General features: G+C 45.5%; 2 protein-coding genes across 4 annotated transcripts in view; both read right to left on the bottom strand.

The window, feature by feature from the left end:
* Positions 1-5,430, bottom strand: part of FASLG (Fas ligand) — a 158,269-nt gene extending 152,839 nt beyond the window's left edge. The window contains exons 1-4 of one of the 2 annotated variants that reach the window (XM_081012335.1): positions 4,815-5,430; positions 4,597-4,642; positions 3,275-3,328; positions 1,941-2,372 (exon numbers count right to left, since the gene is read on the bottom strand). In XM_081012335.1, the coding sequence (XP_080868461.1) occupies positions 1,978-2,372; positions 3,275-3,328; positions 4,597-4,642; positions 4,815-5,123 (804 nt within the window). In that variant the 5' untranslated portion in view covers positions 5,124-5,430 and the 3' untranslated portion in view covers positions 1,941-1,977. Of the gene's footprint in view, positions 1-1,076; positions 2,373-3,274; positions 3,329-4,596; positions 4,643-4,814 lie in introns of those variants that run through there. The other variant, XM_081012334.1, reaches the window with a different exon arrangement.
* A 9,697-nt stretch (positions 5,431-15,127) lies between these two features.
* The window catches only part of SUCO (SUN domain containing ossification factor), a 40,530-nt gene continuing 38,521 nt past the window's right edge, over positions 15,128-17,136 (bottom strand). For both annotated transcript variants that reach the window (XM_081012051.1, XM_081012052.1), the window contains one exon: positions 15,128-16,963. In XM_081012051.1, coding sequence (XP_080868177.1) covers positions 16,517-16,963 — 447 coding nt within the window. In that variant the 3' untranslated portion in view covers positions 15,128-16,516. The remainder of the gene's footprint in view (positions 16,964-17,136) is intronic.

Genomic DNA, 17,136 nt, shown 5'->3' with positions numbered 1-17,136 from the left:
AGAGAAACATTTAGTCTCCAGGTCCAAGGCTATAGTCCAACCGTAAGATTTCCTTGAAACCAGCTCTAGAATAAGTAAGTCCCAGCCAGGGCTTTCAAGTGGGCATTTCTTTCTTATTAATGCTTCCAATCCACCTGGACCAGACGATGAGATGCAAATACAGTGGTACCTCGGGTTAAGAACTTAATTCGTTCCGGAGGTCCGCTCTTAACCCGAAACTGTTCTTAACCCAAAGCACCACTTTAGCTAATGGGGCCTCCCACTGCCGCCGTGCCGCTGCTGCATGATTTCTGTTCTCATCCTGAAGCAAAGTTCTTAACCCGAGGTAATATTTCTGAGTTAGCGGAGTCTGTAACCTGAAGCGTATGTAACCTGAAGCGTCTGTAACCCAAGGTATGTACAGCGTTGTGGTGCACTTTTCAGCAGACGGAAAGTTCTGCAACAGAAGGAAAGGTCTCCTGACCAAAGGCCCCATTTCCTGAGAAACCAAGCTTACTGAGAAACTAAACCAGAGTGAGCCGATTCTTGCAGACTGAGGTCAGAAACTGGCATCTCTCTGCTGTCGTTCAAAGAAATGCAATTCCCAGAAGCAAGCAAAAGGCTGGTTCCTGCACAGTGAAGCCCTCGGCCCTCGCCGGGTGGTGTCCACAGTTTTCCATTCATGAGCCAGGCCTCGCAGAGGCACAGCCCCCCCTCCCTTTCCCAGCTCAGAATAGACACAGTTGGCTATTAAATGAGCATTCAGTCCAATTTGTTTGTGGGGAGGCTAGATGACATTGCATCAAAACAATTGTTATTCCACACATTCCACTACATTTGCTTGTCACTCTGCTTAATGTGCGCCATAATTTAAAATATTTTGAGGAAGCAGGGTTGTTGTGCAAGAGCTCCTAATCAGCTATAGCTGTGCAACCTGAATTTGCCAGCATGTGACTGAATCCCAGCCAAAAACAGCGATAGTCTCAAACTACCCCAAGTTCCCCACATATTCATCTCCATGTTACTTTCTGGGTTGTGAATAATGCCCCCCTCCAGACTGAAGAGATCCCAAAACATTGAGAGTATTCACCTGCCAGAATATTTTAACTTCTTTAATTTCTCTCCAAACAAAAATCATTCTAAATTTTCCCACAGAGTTGAGGAAAATGCATAGGAATTAGTCTCATTTGAAGTTTCATGACCATGCTCATCTGAAAGTGCTTCATCTTACATCACATTCACAAGACTGTCGGAACTGCTCAGGCGGAATCAGGGATGCTGAGGATGGTGCCAGTGATCCACAGTGCTTTGTGGGGCTCATGGAGCTGCCTCCTCGCCTGCCTCCGAGCACAGAGAGAAGTGGGAAAGTGAGTTTTGTTTTTTCGTTGAGAGTTGGCTACCTCTAGAGCCAAAGAGGTAGGCTGAAAAAGAGTGGCTTACATTTCTGGCACTGGGGGAGTTTTAAAAGTGTGACTGATGAATGACAGCAACCCAATAGGCCTTCACTGGGAAGCTGCAACACAGGACATAAACGCTGGATGGAACCAGACTAGCAGCTAGGCGGTCACACACTAGGAACTAACAGAAAACATTTCTGCTCCCTTCACACCTCAGCTGCCACACAACCAAAGAACATCTCTTCAAATATGGATCCAAATTTGGCTGTTACATTTGGTCAATAGGGACAGGTTTTTATGCCGCAAAATCCCTGCTTTTCCCCAAATGGAGGATTTCCTGGCACTCTTTGGCAAGACATGTGTGGTTCAAGGCTGTTTGTCTCTGAAGGAATCCAGCAGGAAAAGTCGACCCTCAGTTTAAATCTGTGGAGATCCACTTCAGGCCTTTTTTGAACTTCTCAGTGTAAAAAGTGAAGTCATGGAGTCTGCTGGGCTTTCTAGAGAAGCAATGTTTGCAGTCCATCAGCTGTCCCAGATCATTTTCATGTTGCTCAGAATTTTCACATAGCCTGTATGATGAATGCTAATCTTCCACCCACCCCTAAAGCATATATAAGCCAAAGAAGGTTTTTGACTCCTCAGGATTCACCAGTGTGACTTCTGAGACACTCACATACAGGCTGTCCTGCCTGGAAAGGTTGAACAAAGCACCCAAATAGCTGCTTCTGCCCCACATGTGCCTGGCCACACAGTAGCTCATCTTTCGGTCCTCCATCAGCACCTGGATACCAGGATAAGATGGGTTTCTTTTGAAAACCACATGATCAAGAGGCTGGGGGGTGCAGGCCCCACCCCGGAAGAACACTTTGGAGTACACGAAGTAGAGGCCAGCTTCATCGATCACCAAACCCCTGTTTTCATACTGAACACCAGAAATGAAGGCATGTCCATAGGTACTCTCCCATTCCAGTGGGAGCGATCGCTGGTTTGCTTTGCCTAGAAACATGGAATGTCATGGTGAAAATAAGACAACAAGCAGTTTCTCAGACCCCACTATATTGCAAGGTTTCCTAATATTTTTGAACACAGCAAAATGACCTTTATGTCTAATCTGAAGAGCACTGAAGGATGCTACTCCATACCATTTGCTGGTTTGCTCTTTGCAGTGTGGACGTCAGTTGTTCTCACTGCTGACTGAGAACCTGGAACCTGGAACCATTGCTGCTCATCTTCTCTGCTCAAGGCAACGCCACACACCGGAAGCAATGGGGCAGGCAGGGTGTTGCCTCTTGTGCTTCTGCCACCTGAGGTGGTTGCTTCACGCTGCCTCATGGCTGGGCCGGCTCTCTTCCAATGCTACAAACAGGTGACGGCAGCAGGAGAGCAGCAAATGGAAGATTGCAACTACCCACCCCAGTTAAAGAATGACCAATGTCATGCTTGGTAAAACTTGTCCTTCTGTGCAGCTCTTAAGAGTACAGGATATGTAGCTTGAGGGCCGAGTGCTCTCATCTGGATGAGGACATCAGCCCAGAGCCAGAGAATCTTATCTCTTCCAAACATCTCAAAAGCAATGGGAGAGAAATGTGTGATTTGGTGCAAAGAGAAATGCTTAAGCATCTCCCAGTCTTCCACTTCTCCCCCTGTAGTCCCTTTTCCAGACATTTTGCCCAGTCCAAGATGGGAGAAAAATTCAGGGGGAGAAGGGGCAGAGAGGGTTAAGTCAGGCACTTTCCTTGACCTGTTCCCATTAGTTTTGAGAGACAGCAAAGTATCTGATTTGGTTATGAAAACCAGTTTCCCAAGTACAATTCAGCCAGTTCATTAGTTTCCTCAGCTACAGCTCTTTTTTGCCCTCGCTGTTTGCAGGATTATTTGCTATGCGTTTTGCTGCCCACCTGTCAAGTGTGCTCTCCTCTTGACTTCCTTTTCCGCTGTTCCATTCAGAAATCCTACATTGCAATAGAGAATAAGGCAAGTAACGCATTATACCTTTCCAACAGAGAGAAGAAATGAAAAGGGGAAGCAATGAGGTCAGCTCTGAAGAAATTGAGAGGTGTGATCCAGCCAAAGTTAAGCACATTTTGGTCACATCCATTTCAATGAGAATTATGCCACTGTGTGCCATAGTAGGCTTTACCCCCCAGGCCTTTGGCACTGAAATCAATGGGATCGCAAGTGCTAAACTTGCCTCTTTCAGAGGCAATTGTGCTTTAGGGTGGGCAGCCCTTGAGGTGAGGTATGAGCGCCTTAACATTTCATTTCCCTCAGCAGACCAGTTTATGGACTGGATGCTGTTTCCCACACAGCCACCTATGACTGAACTTATTCCTGAGTCCCCTCCCATGAGACATCTCAGACTGCTTTTCAAATATCTTATTCTACCTTCTGGCTGCTCCCCCAACCCAGGACTAATTTGTTTCCCAGCAAATACCCTGAGATCCTTACATGCAGCCTCAGCACAGAAGCAACATGATCATGCCCAATGTTTTTCTCAAACTTCTCAGCTCTCTGGTTTTCAGATTGGTTTGGGACAATGGCACATCTCCAAATCCACTGTGGATCCCCGAGGGCTTTCTTGCAGTGCTTTTAAATGCACCCACCTGCAGGTCTTAGCTGGTTGGAAGAAGAAGTCCCCATCTCCCTAGAGCTGAATGCTCTCCACCTCCCACACAAGAGCTGGACTTCAAACACAGGCCGATGGCACCCAGCACCACCAGCAGACCACATGAAACCATTTTGAAATCAATACATTTCTGTTTAAAAGCTTGTGAACAGCAACAAACAGTTCTGTATCAAAATATTATATGCCAGACAGTAAGAGAAATGGCTCTCAAGTGTGCTATAATCACTCTCTGTATCATCTGCCCGATGCAGATGAAACAGACCTGTCCAGAAATCCCCAAAGCAGCAAAAGCTCTGGGGATACAGAAATAACAGAAAGAGAGAAGTCCATCTGCAACTAGCATGGACTGGGACTTCAATGCAGCCATTTCATTCAACATTTCACTGTTCAGGTAATGAGCCAAGATATCCAAAGTGGCCCAAGTTTCTTTAATTCAGTGGCAAGAACAATAAGCTCTAGAAATAGGCAATTGTGATTCCAGATGAAAGAAACTTTATAAGAACTGCAAATGCAGGCAGGGCAGCCCAGGCACAACCACCCATTTGGCTCTGCTCTCCCCCCCCCCCCAGCCATCCCTGGACAACGACTTCTCACCTTTGAGCATCTCAGGAGATTGAGGCACCTGCCCGGAGCAGGAAAGCTGTGGAGGTAAAAGGCAGACGTTCACACTTGGGAATAAAAATCACCCTGTGCCCCTTTCAGTGGAGGGCCCCATCTTCAGGAGCCGCCAATCCAGGGACCCTGGGTGCCCTTCCCCCAAGTGGTGTGTGCCACTCGCAGGTCTCCTCTGGTATTTCTGTGCCTCCATTTACCTCTCTCAGAGCATCTAGTTCCTGCTGCAGATGGAAGATCTGAAACATTGCAAGCCCAACCCCAGTGAGGGCCAGAAGGGTCAGCAGAGAAACCACCAGGAAACACAGGCATGTGCCATCTTTTTTGTTCTGCTTTTTCCTTTTGGTCTCTGGCACAGGCAGAGCAGGGCGAATGTCCTGGTGGGGCGCAAACCTGATGGGACACAGTCCTGAAGGGGCACACTCAGAGCTGGAAACTCCACTGCTGCTTGTCCAGAAGACCTGGGGGTAAATGCAGTGCTGGTTCTGCTGCAAGGCGGGGAGAGCCATGTCTCTGGAGTCCTCACTTGCTCCTGCCGGCCAAGCTCAGATGCTGCGTCAGAGAAGGGTTCTCTTCCTGTGCTGTGTCGTCACCTGCGCCCACCACTGAAAAGCCTCTTGGGCTGACACCAGAAAACCTCAGAGAGCTTCCACCCACTGCTTAGACGCCTGCCTGCACAGAGCAGAGCAGGGAGCAGAAGCAGTTCTCATGCAAAATGTACCCAAACATGATATGCATTCAGAGACAAACACTGTAAACATGGACCTTTTGAGCAAAAAGCAAAATACAGTTTTGCTTCCTATTCATTTTTTGTTCAAATTCTGTCTCTTACTTGGTAGACCTTTGTTTTCGGTTTCTCACCTTAAAACTTGAATGTTTCTTCAGACTTCTGCTGCCTGCATTTTCCTCCTAGCCTAGTACTGGCTGCTTTCCTGGCAGCCTGATTTATTTATTTTGGAAGCCCAGACTGCAATCCTTCCCATCCTCTTTGCTCCTTCTGGGTTCTCCTCCTCTTTATTTACTTCTGACCTCCAAAGTGCAAATATGAAATGAGCTTCCTCTTGCGATTTGTTTGCTTCTACTCACTCTTATTACAAACCAAACCACATCTAGGCCTTTCTCGTCTCTTTGATGTCTCCTAGAAGTTGATAAGGGAACACCCCCTGACTTTTGTATTGCATGATGATTCATGGGAGAGGCAACAACTTTTGTCCTATCCAGCTGTTTTCTTATTTGCTCTAGTGAGAGCCTAAATGCTTTTGAAATTTTTGCTGAAGTGCCTAATACATGGGCAGAGATATCCTTTGCTGCTGCAGACATTGACAGCTGCTTATCTTAGTGTTAACGCCAGCACACTCTTGTTGGGATCCTCTGCACTCCTAGCAACAAAGATGTCAGAAAAACAATACCACTGTAAAGTGGAAATAACACGGTAAACGATCAAGTGTACCCCCAGCACTGATGGCAACACTGATGGCCACTCCAACAATCATGGCAGCGCAATGCAGAGTGTGACGACCATCCACATTTATAGCAGAACACTTCCATGACACAAAACACCACCATATACAGAAAGCACTGCCTCTTAGACACAAGCATCATGGACTCCCACCTGGGGCAGCCTCCACACAGCCAGCACAAGTTCCAGGAATCCCCTGGATGGGTGTTCGCGTCTCCATCTACCCCCAGCTATGCCCCCCCCCGACAGGCAACCTCAGCATTGCGCCTCTGCCAGGCATAACTCCCTTGAGGCAGGGAACATGCATGAAGAGGCTGTGGCCTCCCTGGAAAAGGGTTCAAGCTCTACTGGGAGAACACTTTTTACAATGGGGAGTTAGCACAAAGCAGGCTGTGAGGCTCCCAATAAGTCAGCATGCTGAGATAGCAAACTAGAGAGAGGTGCTTGAGTGAGCAAAGGCTGGCCAGCAACCATCACATCGGAGGCACGGAAGGGAGCAGGCAGGACCAGGCCACATTCCATAGAGCAGGTCTCTCACTATACAGCAACAAGAGGAGTGGGCAGGAAAAGCAGACCTCGTGGGGCATCGGAAATCATCCAGAGCACAGGCTGCCAGCCACCTCTCAGGACCAAGCGGGGTGGTAATCTGAGCTCTAGTCTGGCAGCACAGCACAGATTCATGTAGCTGCAGGTCCTAGCTTTGAACCCTGGATGTAGTCTCCTGGCTCAAAGGGCAGGGAGGGGACACCCTGTCCCAGCAGCACACACACAGGGTGGTGCCAGAGCCAGGAGGACTGGAGAGTGGACTAAGTGCCCCACAAGCTCCGGGCCTGACTCTAGATGCCTCAGGAGGACTCAGCTGAGCCCTCTGCAAGGAGGCTACCTGCACCCCCCCCCCAATAATCCAGTGCGTTAGCCACTTGAAGTCTTTTAGCAAAAAAGCAACCCATAAATTAAAAAGTAGCTACAAAATAAAATCTCTTGTGCCTGTTGCTTATTGTGCCAGAAGGACTTAATTTGCTACTCGTCTTGCTGCATAGCTTAGTATGCCATGAGCAACCAGGAAAGCTCGTGAGATGTGAGGATCCAGCTATTCTGCCCATGCTGGAACTCAGGTGGAAGGGCAATAGCTAAGATGCATGGGAGCCCAAACTCTATGGAAGTAGCACCAAGACCCTCTTCCTGGGGATGGTTGCCATCTTGAACACAAGATGAGCACCAAGGAGGACGGCGGGTGCTGCCCAAACTTTTATTGAACAGCCTCAGCAAAAGGGCAATTCTTAAAATAGGAGCTGGTAGGATGGCAAGATAGGCATTCAGAGCTCTGAGAAGATGTTGGCTATTTTGACTTGGTTTTCCACCACCAAGTCCCTCCCCCACTTGCAGGCTCTACCTTCTCTACGGAAGAGACTCATGTCACCACATGCTGCAAAGCCTGAGATGCATGTTTCCTGCCTGTGGTTTACATGCTGCTGGAGAGCCTCTCTTGCTATAGGTTTCCTGCCAGGGCTCTGTGAATAGCAGGAACCCATGGGCTGCTTTGAGGCTGGGCTGGGCCAGGCCTTGGACTGGAGAAGAGTGCTGACAGCCGAATGATGTGTTTCCATAAGGCAGTAATGCAGTGGACCTTCGTAAACCACCCTGAGACCTGCAGGGATAGGGTGGTATACAAATGTAATGAATGAATGAATGAATAAGAAGAACTGAAAGGAGCTGTTGGCCCCAACCACCTCTGATGTGTGGTCTTGGAAGGTTTCTCAGAAAGGAATGCTGAATAAAGTTCCCCACTTCTGCATTAGCAGAACATCTTTGCAGGCTCAGAGATCAGGGGTGGGACAAGGTGGCCTGGGCCTGTTCCCTGCTCTAACAGTGGCTTATGCCGGACTCTGTCCTCCCTTGTGGCTGTGCAGGCAAAGCAGAAATAGATGGGAGGCCGTGTTGCTTTGGCTCTCCATTGGCTTCTTTTAAAAATATAATCAAACAATGTTACGCCATCGTTGGAGTGAGCTCCGAGGGAATGTATAGTGGCTCAGTGATGCCCTGCTGAAGCCTAACACTCTGCCAGTGCGGTTTGCTGTTTTTGGTCCTTGAGTTAGAGAAGATGCCCCAATGCTGAGTTTATGACAGCATAATCATGGTGCTATACAAGCAGAGATCCCCATCAAAATCTGGTGCATGGATTACCATCCTTTATCCATCCAGCCAGAATGGTGCAGCGAGTGCAGGATCATTACAAGGTTTGTAGGGTATATAAAAATAATTCCCTCCCTTTCTCTCTACACATATTGACTAGGACTAGAGTCAGGCATGCAATTGTCGCGGGAAGTGGACAGAGAAAGGCAACCACAATTATCTGTCATCTCTGATCAAGGATGATAGCAGAGCATGCAAATGTTATTTTCGCAGAGGCAACTGTGGGATGAGCGGCAATCCCTTTCAAACCACCTCTCTCGAAAACATGGTCTGTCTCAAACCCAATGAGTGAGGCATATGCCTTCCGCAAAGGCAAGTTACGCCCACCAGTGACATGCCAAACACACCAAGCTGAGCAAGGCTGATTGCCATCTGGAAAGACTGAGTTTCTTCTGCCTACGGCACTTTGTGGTTGGGTCTGTGTGCTTCAGGAGTTCCATGAGAAGTGGAACAATTTGACCATTCATCTAAAGTTATTCCATAGCATTCTGCCTTCAAGTACCTTTTGTTTACTACTAGAATTTTCATATAGAACTATGATGTTCTCTCCCATCAGATATACTGTGTCTTTAAAGCTTTAATGAAAACGAGCTATTAGAAGCCTTCTGCCAACATTTTGGTTGGCACATACTCTGGTCTCTCCTTTTCCTCCCCTGCAAGCTGACTGTTCCTCGCCCCTTCCTGTCCCCACAATCCTCTGAGGCACACCTGTCTGTCTTCCTGTTTATCAGTGTCTCCCCTCTCCCTGCAGGCGGAAGGGCACAGAGACCAGTTCACAGGGCTAGTAACCCTCTGGGTACCACGGCTGCTGCTTTCCCCCCTTGGGGCACAGGCTTTGGGCTGTCAGTCAAGCCCAGAAGATGCTCCAGTGTCTACTGCCTCCAAACCCGTACAGACACCCAGGCCGGTTGGACACTCGGACACTGTTTTGCCAGCTTTGCCCAACAGCACGCCAAGCAGTAATAAAAAAAAATAATAAAATTTTATTTATACCCCGCCCTCCATGGCCAAGACCGGGCTCAGGGCGGCTAACACTGAATATAAATACAGTAAAAACATTTTTTAAAAACAAAAAAACCCCAGTTGATTAAAATATGTTAGAATACAGTTTAAAATGCAGCTTAAAATGTAGCCTCGCTTTAGTGGTAGCCTATAGATCAAAGCCATAAGGGGAGAAAACGTAAAATATTCACCAGGGCTGGATGGTTCCCATTGCCGCAGCAAGCAAAAGCGGAAGTAAAAGTTCATGAGAGATCTTAGACTCTATCGAAGGCTGCACCCCAATGCCCAAGACCATCCCAAAGTGGGGATCAAGTCTTCTGTGTGATCAAGTTGTTAGATTTGACCCTGCTGATAGCTAACAGCCTGTGTCAAGAAGAAAGAATATGATGTGAAACCAAATGTGGAACTTTTCTCAGCAGCAATAGCAGCCTTAAACAAAATATCTCCGCTGCCCACCCCCCATGCCCCTGGAAGTATATTCTTTTTTAAAAAAAATGATATTTATTTTTTTTAAAAAAAAAAAATTTAAGTTACAAAAGAAAAACAAAGTAGAAAAAGAGAAAAACAAGCCACTTCCAACCATACATATACAAATTCAAAATAAGAGAGGGAAAAAAACAAAAATACACCACAAACATTTAAAAACATTTAAAAACAAATCCATTATTCTCAACTCCTCAACTATCATTACCCTTGACCTCCTCCTCCTCCCCTTCCTTGTATCCTGGTTGTTAATTGTCACAGCAAATCCTTTCCATATTTCATAATATTCTGTCATTACATTACCTTAAACTATTTTAATCTTATCTTACTATAAAAAACCTTGAAACTTAAAACTTAAATCTTATTTTTACCAACTTCTCATAACCATAATATTCTTGCATAATTCTTTAAACATTTTTACTAAAGCCAAGTAATTTCATTCCAACATTTTTCTAACATTCATCAATTTTGTAAAACAGTCCTAGTAGTAAAAAAGAGAAATAAAAACAAATCCAATCTTCATCCAGCGTCCCTTCCTCCTGGTCCCGGGTTTTGTCAGTCCTTGTTATCCCATCGATCTGGCACATTAACCTGGTATCCTAATATCCGAGGCCCTTAAGTCTCTTCCATGTCCCTTCCGCAGCTCTTCTTCATATTTGTAACTGTATTTTCCCTTGTCTCCTGCTCGTTTCACTCGTGGGAACTCCAGCTTAGCAATATTTTTGACCCTTCTCGACAAATCAGCCCCTTTTTCATAATCGACACTAAATTCCATGTGGTATTTAAAAACATGTTTCAAAATCCCTCCAAAATTGAGAGCCCCCACAATCCCAAACATCTCACGGCCCATTGCCAGACTTGAAAAGTCCAAACATCCCTGCATAGGAGGGTCTATCCAACCCCTCATTTCCAAACCAAACCAAACTTTTTCTTTCCAAATCTGGCTTTTTCCAAGTTCATTTGTCAAATCCGAAAGTTCATATTCCTGTTGGGCCTGTTCTGTCAGGCACACTCCTGATTTAATTCCTGGGTGGGCTCCACATATTTTCCCACTGCCTGTTCAAAATTTCCCACTGCCTGTTCAAAATTTCTAATCGAATCAGCCATCAAATTCGTCTTCTCATGTAGCTGTTCCAGTAGGGCATTTGTTTTATAGAAAGCACACAACAGAGCTTCTGAATACATTGTCCTGAAGGTCAGATGTCTATTCCCACGATTGTAATCTGTAACAGCTGCCAGCTCCCAGGAGTTGGTTACAGTTTCACAGTCTCCCTCTAGGGGGGAAACTTCTATTTAATCTTTCTTTTAAAGACAAGTCTAGCAACAGAGTTTCCTTTTTTCAGATATTTTGTCAATATTTGTTCCTTTAAGGTGCGAAAGGAAACAATGGAATCACTATGTTTCTCATCTTTTAGCTATCTGTCAAAAGCGTTTGTCTCTGGTCAATGAGCTTCAAACGTCAGTCCTGACACCCTGCTCCAGGGTCAGGACGATGGAAAGTTACTTTACTTTAAACTCACTTCTGCAGGTTTAAACAGTCCAGAAAAGATCCCCCTTCTTCTCCTGCTGCCGAAGGGGGGTTCAACAATTTTAAATGATGAAAGCCAATCCTTTAAAAGCGATTTTCTGAGCTCTAGTTTACATTGTCTTTGCTTTATTCTGTCTACAAAGAAACGGAAGGCTGACTTCCTGTTTAGACCTTCCCGTTTCAGTACCAAATTGAAATAAAATTTTTAAGTCCAATTCCTTTCTGGTTGCAAGTCCTTATTTAAAGTCCAATTGTTCAAAGTTTAAGTACTCATGGGTGCTTATTTTAGAAGCCAAATTGTCCCAGGAAAAAGGCAGCGCTCTCCGGCAACGGCTGTGCGGCTTCGCTCCACGGAAATAGCAGTTGACTCACAGCACCGCGCCACTTCCCCCTCTTCGCTTCGGAGCCCGTTAGTGGGTTCCTTTGCGGGTTGGGGGGGCGCTAAGGGTGCCCGCCGAGTCCCATGGTCACAGGCTTCATCCGCCTGTGATTTTTAAAAGGGTCCCCGCTTCGCCGTAGCGGAAAAGACCCGTTTCGCGTGGAGCTAGTCCCTCCAATTCAGAGGGAGTCCGCCATTGCCGATGGCGCCACCCCGGAAGTCCATGGAATATTCAATGTTGCCTCTACATTCAGACAAGCCTTCTCCACAGGCTTCGGATTAGTTAGTCTAGATACGGGCAGAGATTTGCTCTCTGCGCTGGGCTATTACAATCACACACTTTGAATCATAGAATCATAGAATCATAGAGTTGGAAGAGACCACAAGGGCCATCGAGTCCAACCCCCTGCCAAGCAGGAAACACCATCAGAGCACTCCTGACATATGGTTGTCAAGCCTCTGCTTAAAGACCTCCAAAGAAGGAGACTCCACCACACTCCTTGGCAGCAAATTCCACTGTCAAACAGCTCTTACTGTCAGGAAGTTCTTCCTAATGTTTAGGTGGAATCTTCTTTCTTGTAGTTTGGATCCATTGCTCCGTGTCCGCTTCTCTGGAGCAGCAGAAAACAACCTTTCTCCCTCCTCTATGTGACATCCTTTTATATATTTGAACATGGCTATCATATCACCCCTTAACCTCCTCTTCTCCAGACTAAACATGCCCAGCTCCCTTAGCCGTTCCTCATAAGGCATCGTTTCCAGGCCTTTGACCATTTTGGTTGCCCTCCTCTGGACACGTTCCAGTTTGTCAGTGTCCTTCTTGAACTGTGGTGCCCAGAACTGGACACAGTACTCCAGGTGAGGTCTGACCAGAGCAGAATACAGTGGCACTATTACTTCCCTTGATCTAGATGCTATACTCCTATTGATGCAGCCCAGAATTGCATTGGCTTTTTTAGCTGCCGCGTCACCCTGTTGGCTCATGTCAAGTTTGTGGTCAACTAAGACTCCTAGATCCTTTTCACATGTACTGCTCTCAAGCCAGGTGTCCCCCATCTTGTATTTGTGCCTCTCATTTTTTTTGCCCAAGTGCAATACTTTACATTTCTCCCTGTTCAAATTCATCTTGTTTGTTTTGGCCCAGTTCTCTAATCTGCCAAGGTCGTTTTGAAGTGTGATCCTGTCCTCTGGGGTGTTAGCCACCCCTCCCAGTTTGGTGTCATCTGCAAATTTGGTCAGGATGCCCTTGAGTCCATCATCCAAGTCGTTGATAAAGATGTTGAATAAGACCGGGCCCAAGACAGAACCCTGTGGCACCCCACTAGTCACTCTTCTCCAGGATGAAGAGGAACCATTGATGAGCACCCTTTGGGTTCGGTCAGTCAGCCAGTTACAAATCCACTGAGTGGTAGCATAGTCACTTTGGTGATAACCTTTTCTCAGAGAAAGAGCCCAGCACACAAGGTACTTAAAAGAGCTCAAATTTGTTTAGAATTCTTTAGGTGCCAGAGATTTAAATGTGCTTTGCCCCTCTATCTTTCTTGGGAACAAGGAAAACCATGGATCAGAGGCCTTCATCAACTGGGTCTCCATTATATACCTTGGGGCAGGAGAGACTCTGACTTAACCCTTGGTTTGCCCTTTGGGGATACAGCTAGAACTTGGCAGCCTATGAAAACAATTCCCCCGTGAGACTGAAGCTTGTGAACCTTCCTCCCACTGGACCCTGTGGGAGGGACATGAGTCATCCCCACTTTCTATATGCAGGCGGCACTTAGAACTGCTGATAAAGGAGTGCTTCGGGTTCTAATCCCCTTGCGATGAGACACACAGCATTGGACTATCACACTGAGCAGTGAAGCAGAACCCGGTCATTTGGAGCAGCTTGGCAGAGAAGCCTCCTGCAGTTGGAGTCTCTTAAGAGCAACAAAGGAAAACTGCCCTAAATTGCCAGGCCTCAGGTGGAGAGTCCACCTCGACAGGCAGGGGCTCTCCCCTAGATAAGACACAGACAACCTTCCAGTCCTGCTATCTGAAATTCTTTAACTGCAGATACTGGGGGTCGACTCTGTACCACTAAGGTATTTCTCACAAATCTCCAGCGTTAGAATTGGGAGCTAGGGAAAGAGGGTAACATCAGCAGCATCTGATTCCACCAGGACAAAGTTAAAAACTGGTTCACCCCTGTCCTTGATGATCATAAATTAGGGCTTCAAAAGGTTCATATATTTGGACCGTCACAAAATATCCAGAGGATGTGTAGATAAAACCTGCTGATACTCTAGGAGTCAAATCAATATTGTATTCCATTCCTGGAAGAAACAAGGCAGATACTTAGATGCAGGTCAGCATGAATGTGCCTCCAAGGGAAAGGACTCCGATTTGGGAATCAGAAGCAGAGGTTAAAAAAGGAACCTGGGATATGAAGCTTCACCAGCTGTTGAAGCTTATTTTCCTACATGTTACTAGCTAAAAAAATTATGCATGGCTTAAATCCAGGAATTTTAATCTTAAAATTTCTGCCAGCTCGTAATGTCTGTGATTCTAAGCAGAGCATTTTCACTACTTCCAGGTTTAGTGGTTTGCATAATTAGGTATGACCACCACCTGCCTTTCCTAGGACTTGTCCAAAGTCCTGTGGACCTGATCTTGCCCTCCTAACTGACCTGCACTCCCTTATTGCGAGACAAGTCTCACTTCAAGTCAGTTACATCTAAGGCTTCCTTAGCGTGCTGTTTCTTCAGGCCAAAATGGATGCAATGATCATGCCCAGAATTTGATCCTAGTTTGATGTAATGGTTTGGATGGAATTCAGTATCATAGCCAGAATTTCCTGGTTTGGACACAGTAGGAAACTTTGATTTAAAGCAACTATGATATGAGGAGAGCTGGTGCAAACGGTGAGCCCGGACAAGTGTGAGCCCCTGGTGCTTGTTCCTGACTTAGTAAGCCATGGTTCTGCATGGATTGCCTATTCTTTCCAAGCCCTCTGGGATCCTCTTGCCCTCGCGCCCTGTCTATCTCCCTCATTTGCCATTCCTTTCTTTTGTTTTTAAATTGTTCCATCAGTCTAAAAAAAGTATGTTTATATCTATCTATCTATCTATCTATCTATCTATCTATCTATCTATCTTGTGATGCCAAAAGGTTTGACACACAAATTTTTCATCCTTTAGAAAAATAAAATAAATTTTTCATCCTTTAGAAAAATAAAATAAAACTGACCACAAGCAAGTTTCCTTCCCCCACAGCCAAGCTGCCGTTGTGGCTGTGGAGGACTGAACAGGGTCCGTGTAGCCCTTGGCCCCAAGAGCCCTCCCCACCCCAAAGCTCTTAGAACGCTGCTTGGTGATGCCTGGATGGGGAGACAGGGCATTGCAAGGTCTCATCAAGAGAATGGCTGAAACGAAGATTACCCAGTGAAGAAGCTCAACTGCAGAATAATTTGTGAAAAGAAAAATACATAATGTATTTTAAAGACAAGTGTTCAGATTTATTTGGAAATTCACAGTTTCTACTGGCACTACAAATCTGTAGTTACTTATTACAAGTTCTAGCGCCTCAATTTTGTATTCTTCACGCAAACAGTATCACCGTTATGATTGCCATTCTGGTTTGGACCCACTTCTTAATCCTTGTTATTAAACAAACAAACAAACAAACAAACAAAGCCAAACCCAAACCCAGGTCCACTTCTTTGACTGGCTAGCTGTGCATACTTAAGTTCATCACTGTAAAAAAGTACTCAAACATGGAATTTTCAAAACAGGCTTTAAATAAGTCACATTACGAATGATATTTGGAAAAAGACGTTAGCTCTTTCAAGAAAAGAAAACAAAGGAGGATCTACTAAAAGTGCTTAATAAGTTAACTTATACAACAACCTCTAAACTCTCAAAATGGACCTTCTATCACATTCACTCTCATGTACTCACATTCCAGATATGCAATTTTTTTAAAAACCTCACAAGAGAAAGTACAAATGCATACTGGCACACACACAAAGAACATAAGGTCATTCAATACAAAAAGCAAACTTTATAAACATACTTTTTGAAACAGAAAATAGAACGTGAAGCTTGACAAACTCACTGGTGCATTTCTACTGACTGGCAGTGTGCATAAATGGTGCATAAACTGGCATAAATGGTTCTTTCCTCCCAATTTATTAGCGCAGGAAGACAACTAAAGGTCATAATGTTAATTATCTCTGTTAATCAAGTCAGTTGGGCTACAAAACATGTTTTAAGTAATACATCCAAGCAGGGATACTGTACCATCAAAGATGTATCAGCCACAAGTGAGTTTGCAAAGTGGATCTCAAAGAGAAAGTCCACCCGGCGGCATTTCCACAGTATCCCAGTCACATTACTTAACCTCACTGGAAGCCAGCATCTTCTTCCCTAGCACTGTAGTGTTGTATTTCCATAAAATTTGAAGGTACAAATAAAATAGTTCTCCCTTCCAGTGGTATTATAAATAGACAAAAAGGCACATAAATATGGGAAGGTGCTAGAAACAGGGGAACAGCAATATGGGAAACATTTATGCTTTAACTCTGCTCCACCCAAAATGAGTTTCAAGACCTCACCGTCAGCAATTGTGAAAAACACTGTATAAAATGAGTCCCCACCCTGCCATCTCCACCCATCCCAAAGTCATCCACATAGAAAATCAGCCTTGAAACAGCGGAGGCTTATTAACTAAGGGTGGTTGCTGCCACAGTCCTATCTATTTGCAAAAGAACCAACGTACCTTCTAAATGTTTCCCAATTAGCCAACCCCTCCTTCCCTGTCAACCCAAATACTACAAGATTTGTCGTACAAAAAGCTCCCATTAGGAAGAGTTCAATTAGTTTTAAAGGTGCCCAGAAACAGCTGTGACACCGAGTGTTCCCACGGTTAAATCCTTGTTTCCTTTGATGATATCGTGCAGACTTGGCAAGGATCCCGTCTTAGTCTGTATTAATGTTTTTAGGAGCTTCTCCTGCTCTGGGGCTTTAGACCGCCTTCGTTTGAGAGCCCTCTTCTCAGTTTTTGTCTTTTGGATTTGTCCGTTACACAAACCTGCACACGCCGAAATGCCACAGAAGTAGGACTCCTCAGACTGTGATGAGGTTTCTGAGCTCCCTTCCGACGGGGGACCTTTGTATGAAGAGTGATACACATCGCCAATATTAGAGAAGTCTCTCTGATTGGTAAAGGGCTTCTTGCTTTTTATTTCGCCATTAGCTACCTGCTGCACTGGTTCTGCTACTGGCCTGACGGTTTCAATTTTTTCACTTTTATATTTACAACGTTTCTTCTAAAAAAAGAAAAACAGAATTGGTAAGTAAAGGCCCTCAGTTCAGAGGCAGGATTTTCCAGGTCCACTTCCAATACTTTCTGCAAATTCTTTTATGTGCAATGTAGCAGCAGCGGCAGCAGCAGCAGCAGCACACTCTAGCCATTTCTTTAAAAAGCATGATTCACTTTAAA

Source organism: Podarcis pityusensis (genome assembly GCF_964106645.2).
Source record: "Podarcis pityusensis genome assembly, chromosome: 6".
Lineage (NCBI taxonomy): Eukaryota > Metazoa > Chordata > Lepidosauria > Squamata > Lacertidae > Podarcis > Podarcis pityusensis.
Note: the sequence above shows the minus strand (reverse complement) of the source record. Positions and strands in the feature narration are given on the sequence as shown.